General features: G+C 45.7%; 1 protein-coding gene across 1 annotated transcript in view; it reads left to right on the top strand.

Moving 5' to 3' along the window:
* Positions 1-6000, top strand: part of lef1 (lymphoid enhancer-binding factor 1) — a 60522-nt gene that overhangs the window by 32151 nt on the left and 22371 nt on the right. Inside the window, exon 4 of the mRNA XM_038981776.1 lies at positions 2316-2448. Within this exon, the coding sequence (XP_038837704.1) occupies positions 2316-2448 (133 nt within the window). The remainder of the gene's footprint in view (positions 1-2315; positions 2449-6000) is intronic.

The raw sequence follows: 6000 nt of genomic DNA, 5'->3' as shown, positions 1-6000 counted from the left end.
CTGATTTCTTTTGATTTTCCCATGATGTCAAGCAAAGAGGCACTGAGTTTGAAGGTAGGCCTTGAAATACATCCACAGGTACACCTCCAATTGACTCAAATGATGTCAATTAGCCTATCAGAAGCTTCTAAAGCCATGACATAATTTTCTGGAATTTTCCAAGCTGTTTAAAGGCACAGTCAACTTAGTGTATGTAAACTTCTAACCCACTGGAATTGTGATACAGTGAATTATAATTGAAATAATCTGTCTGTAAACAATTGTTGGAAAAATGACTTGTGTCATGCACAAAGTAGATGTCCTAACCCGACTTGCCAAAACTATAGTTTGTTAACAAGAAATTTGTGGAGTGTTTGAAAAACGGGTTTTAATGGCTCCAACCTAAGTGTATGTAAACTTCCGACTTCAACTGTATGTGTATATATATTTATATGTATTTATATGTATGTATGTATGCTTGTTTGTTTGTTTGTTTAGGGATAGCATGTGTTATATGTTGGGAAAGATTGGGTGTAGTCAAAATGTGTAGGATTGGTTGATGGATGACTGTCAGATCAAGCGTATAGCCTTTTGAAATATCATGCCATACGTTTACCCATCATTCTTATACACACCGGAATAGATTGATAGTTTTTTCAGACAAAGCCGTATATCCTTTAGAAATGCTGTTTTGACTCTACAAGTCAATCAGGTCCAGGGTCAGTGCTGGGTGCTCTGATTGTGAGTAGTAGATTTAGCATGGCTAAGCAGTACCATGTGTTCAGTGCTGTTGGAGCGTGTAAGCGGCTGGGGGGGTGGCTGGGTTGGAGGGGCGTGGTGGGGGGTGCAGGCCTCTGTGAGTCAGCCTAAGGGTGGGGGGTGGTAGGGAATGGGGTGCTGTGGCCAAACCACTGCTGACGTGATTAACCCTGCCGTTTGGTTCTACTGCAGACGCCTCTATGAGATCTCTCTCTCGTCCTCTCTCTCGTTCTCTCTCTCCTTCCCTTTCTTGTCCTTCTCTTTCAAATCTCTCTCTTTCAATTCAAGGGTCTTTATTGGCATGGGAAACATGTTCTTTCTCTCTCTCGTCCTCCTTCCGTGTCTTGTCATCCTTCCCTCTTTCTCTTGCCCTATCTTTTTCTCTCTCCATCACCCCTCCTCCATCGCTCATCCCTCCTTCTCTCCTCCTTCCCCCGGCTCTGGCTCTGTAATGAACTCCTCTTATTCACCGGCTAATGACTGCCTTTGATCTCACTGCTAAGACCTCTGCTCTAACTCTACCCTGTGGGGCTTTCTCTTTCACTCTCCCCCTTCTTTCCAACCCCCTCTGCCTTTAGGCAGGAAATAGGGGCAGTCCTCACTGACCAAGGCTAAACAAAGTTTTGAGGTGTGGGGGAAAGGCTGGAAGGGGAGTACATTGAGACCTCCCTTGCGGGAAGGTGTTTTATTTTTACTGTGCCATTAAAGCCCCCATGCAGGCTTTTTTAAATATTATTTTTTAGCATCACATATGTCTAATAAATCACTGTTTATTTCATGAAAATAACTCCATGCCACTTGAGCAAAATATATTTGTAATCATTTATTTCCCTGAGCCTCCTTTTGCCATTGAAATGCTCAGTCTGATCGTGTGGGCGTGTTGATATAAATTAAAATATATTTACATACACAACCCTCATTTGCGGATAAGATCGTTTAGAGACTCTAGAGCCTACCACAGTTACCCCTTCAAAGTAGGAGGATACATATGCAAATAAAATATTACTGGTCATTGGTCAGAATAATCAGATCAGATTGTGATGTCATGCCGTGGGCCAGAAACTCCATGCCACCTGAACAGGCTGAAATTCCAGGGGGTATTTTCTCTCCAAAATCTCTTACACTAAAAGGGCATTTTCACAATTTCAGAGTCTTATTTCGACCTAATGGTGTGGAAATATAATTAAAAACAGAAAAAGTGTGACTGCACCACCCCTTTCATCTCACCAGCTCCTTTTTCTCTGTGTGTGTGTGTGTGTGTGTGTATGTGTGTGTGTGTATGTGTGTGTGTGTGTGTGTGTGTGTGTGTGTGTGTGTGTGTGTGTGTGTGTGTGTGTGTGTGTGTGTGTGTGTGTGTGTGTGTGTGTGTGTGTGTGTGTGTGTGTGTGTGTGGGCTACACAAATCACCAAGCGGCCGTACCCTTGTCATTTGAGAGAGGGCCGGGACTTGATTTAGCGCTGTAAAACTCTGTAAATGCTATCTGCTAACTGAACTGAGGACAGGTAATGTAGTGCCTTGTTTAATGTGTTCTGCCTCTCTCATGGTGTCCTCCTCTCTCTCTCCCTCTCCATTCCAGTCCAATAAGGTTCCGGTGGTGCAGCCGTCGCATGCGGTCCATCCGCTCACCCCCCTCATCACGTACAGCGACGAACATTTCGCCCCCGGACCCCACTCCGGACACCACCCCCAGGACGTCAACCCCAAACAAGGTAGGCAATGCCCCCCTCCCCTCAAATCACTAAAGCAGTGGACATCATTAACCATGGTAACACAAAGGAGACACATATTTTGTACACACATTTGTTTACATACCTGTTAGTGAGCATTTCTCTTTTGCCAAGATAATCCATCCACCTGACAGGTGTGGAATATCAAGAAGCTAATTAAACTGCATGATCATTACACACCTTGTGCTGGGGTCATTCAAAGGCCACTCTAAAATGTGCAGTTTTGTCACACGACACGATGCCACAGATGTCTCATGTTTTGAGGGAGCGTGCAATTTGCATGCTGACTGCAGGAATATCCACCAGAGCTGTTGCCAGAGAATTCAATGTCCATTTCTCTACCATAAGACACCTCCAACATCGTTTTAGAGAATTTGGTAGTATGTCCAACCGGCCTCACAACCGCAGACCCCATGTAACCACGCCAGCCCAGGACCTCCACATCCGGCTTCTTCACCTGAGGGATCATCTGAAGCCAGCCACCCGGACGGCTGATAGAACTGTGGGTTTGCACAACGAAGAACTGTCAGAAACGGTCTCAGAGAAGCTCATGCAGTTCTGCATCGTAACCGACCTCAGTGGGCAAATGCTCACCTTCAATGGCCACTGGCACGCTGGAGAAGTGTGCTCTTCACAGATGAATCCCGGTTGAATCTACGTACAATTAACACAGTTGCAGTTGCATTTTATCGATGGTATTTTGAATGCAGAGATACCGTGATGAGAACCTGAGGCCCATTGTCTGCCAACATTACCTCACGTTTCAGCATGATAATGCTCGGCCCCATGTCACAAGGATCTGTACACAATTTCTGGAAGCTGAAAATGTCCCAGTTCTTCCATGGCCTGCATACTCACCAGACATGTCACCCATTGAACATGTTTGGGATGCTCTGGATCGACATGGACGCCAACGTGTTCCAGTTCCCACTAATATCCAGCAACTTCGCACAGCCATTGAAGAGGAGTGGGACAACATTCCACAGGCCACAATCAACAGCATGAGGCAAATGGTGGTCACACTAGTACTGACTAGTTTTCTGATCCACGCCCCTACCTTTTTTTTTTAAAGGTATCTGTGACCAACAAATGCATTTCTGTATTCCCAGTCATGTGAAATCCATAGAATTTATTTCAATTGACAGATTTTCCTAATATGAACTGTAACTCAGTAAAATCGTTGAAATTGTTGCACGTTTTTTAATATTTTTGTTCAGTGTCGTAAAGATTTTCACATCACACCGTATTCATCACTACCCATCCCCACAAAGACGCATGAAGCCAAAGCTATTCCTCAGAGGGAAATGTAACGTATCAGTTCACCCAGCCACCTACACAAGGTGGTTAGGTGACGTTCTGTCTCAGAGAAAGAAAACTAGAACACATTCCTCCACACAGCGTATCGCATCTTCCCACCTACCTGAATGAAGCAGAGAGCTCCTCAGACAGGCAAGGCTGTCGGGGATTTACCACACTGCACTGCTGAAAAGCCTTTTCTTTCTTTTCTATCTCTCTACTCTTTTTTTACCCCTCCATTTGTCACCCTATATAATACTATTTCCCTGTCTGTCTGGGTAAAAACGTCACTGTTAAACCCCCTGACAGACTGTCTGTCTGGGTAAAAACGTCACAGTAAACCCCTGACAGACTGTCTGTCTGGGTAAAAACGTCACATTATAACCCCTGACAGACTGTCTGTCTGGGTAAAAACGTCACATTATAACCCCTGACAGACTGTCTGTCTGGGTAAAAACGTCACAGTATAACCCCTGACAGGCTGTCTGTCTGGGTAAAAACGTCACAGTTAAACCCCTGACAGACTGTCTGTCTGGGTAAAAACGTCACATTATAACCCCTGACAGACTGTCTGTCTGGGTAAAAACGTCACAGTATAACCCCTGACAGGCTGTCTGTCTGGGTAAAAACGTCACAGTAAACCCCTGACAGACTGTCTGTCTGGGTAAAAACGTCACAGTTAAACCCCTGACAGACTGTCTGTCTGGGTAAAAACGTCACAGTAAAGCCCCTGACAGGCGCTAGAGCATAAAGGCAGTTGGAAAGCCCAGGCACAGTCAGGGTGAGACTTTGGCAGAGGTTCATAGGTCTTGTACTGGTCTGGCCCCGGCCCTCCATACGCGCTCCCCTCCCCTCCCCTCTTCCTTCCGGCTGCCACGCACCGCCCCCTACTTAAAAGCAGGAGGCAGACCAGACAGGATGCGATGTGTGATGACGGGGCAGTTGAGTAAATAATCCAATATGGCCGCCATACACCAGATCCATCCAGACATCGTAGTGATCTTGCTGGACAACACAGCAGGACAACTGAATAGGGGATTTAGTGAAAGGCTGCATTTGTTCCAGAAAGTCATTCACTTCCCTTGTAGCTACAGGATTTCTTTACAGTAATGCTTTCCATAGGGCTCCGTTTTTTTTAACGTTTTGGTCCTCATTTACAGTCCTCATACATTTTGGTCTGAGTAGTCCCCAGGGATTGAGTATGAGAGTTGATGATAAACATAGCACAGAGTGGAGTTATATGAAGAAACCGCTGGAGGAGATCCGAGTCTGAATCGATCCACACACTCCCATAGCCTGGACTGTTCCATGTAGAAGAGATCTGCTCGATGAATTAGCTGTAAATGAAGTCCCATGGCATTTCCAGGTCTAGATACTGTAAAAGAGCTAAAGATATGTAGGAAGCAGAGAGGGTAGTCTCTATCCATCTCTCTTTCTCTCTTTCTATCACACTTTTGCCTTCTCGTTCTCTTGCTCACTCGCTCTCTCGCTCTCATTTTCATCAGCCAATCGGCTCGCTGCACTCCATAGCGGGATCAGGACTTTGATCTTCTCGTTAATTATTTAAGAAATCATGGATGTTCTCATTATGGGTCCTAATAAGCTCTAATATGTGCCGGGTGGTAACGTCGGATCGAAGGTCAAACTCCGGAGCCCTTTGAACAGACTTCAGACTTCACATTGAAATTTACAATGAAAAAATGTAACAGTTAAAATATGATATTTTAAAACGAGATCATATTTTGAAATACAAGTTATGTCTACACGTGGATAAGGTTATGAAAATGTTTCAGAAGCAAGGCTAGCAGGGCAAAACGGTGGGAAGGATGTTGATGTGAACGTGAGCGAGTAATTACGCACCTTTTTAGTGCCTTGAGTGACAGTGTTAACACTGAGCTCCCCTCACTCCATCTCTATCTCTCCCCCACTCTCTCCCTTCCCTCCTGACTTTCCTATCCTTCACTACCTTCTCACTTTCCCTCCGCCCCTTGCTCCTTACCCTTCCTTACATCCTCCACTCCTCTCTCTCACGCTCCCCCTCCTTTCGCTCCCTCCCCTTCCTTCCCTCCCTCCCTAGTGCCCTACAGAGCACCCTGAGACTGGGGTGGTGAATAAGTGGGCTGGGGGTGCTGGAATCCAGCGTTGCTACAGTGGCTTTGGAGATAAGCCTCCTCTCTCTGCCGCTCCGAGGGAGTTAGACCCCTTCAGACTGCAGCCTGAGAAGAAAGAGGGGGGTGG

The sequence above is a fragment of the Salvelinus namaycush genome, chromosome 42 (assembly GCF_016432855.1).
Source record: "Salvelinus namaycush isolate Seneca chromosome 42, SaNama_1.0, whole genome shotgun sequence".
NCBI lineage: Eukaryota > Metazoa > Chordata > Actinopteri > Salmoniformes > Salmonidae > Salvelinus > Salvelinus namaycush.
Note: the sequence above shows the minus strand (reverse complement) of the source record. Positions and strands in the feature narration are given on the sequence as shown.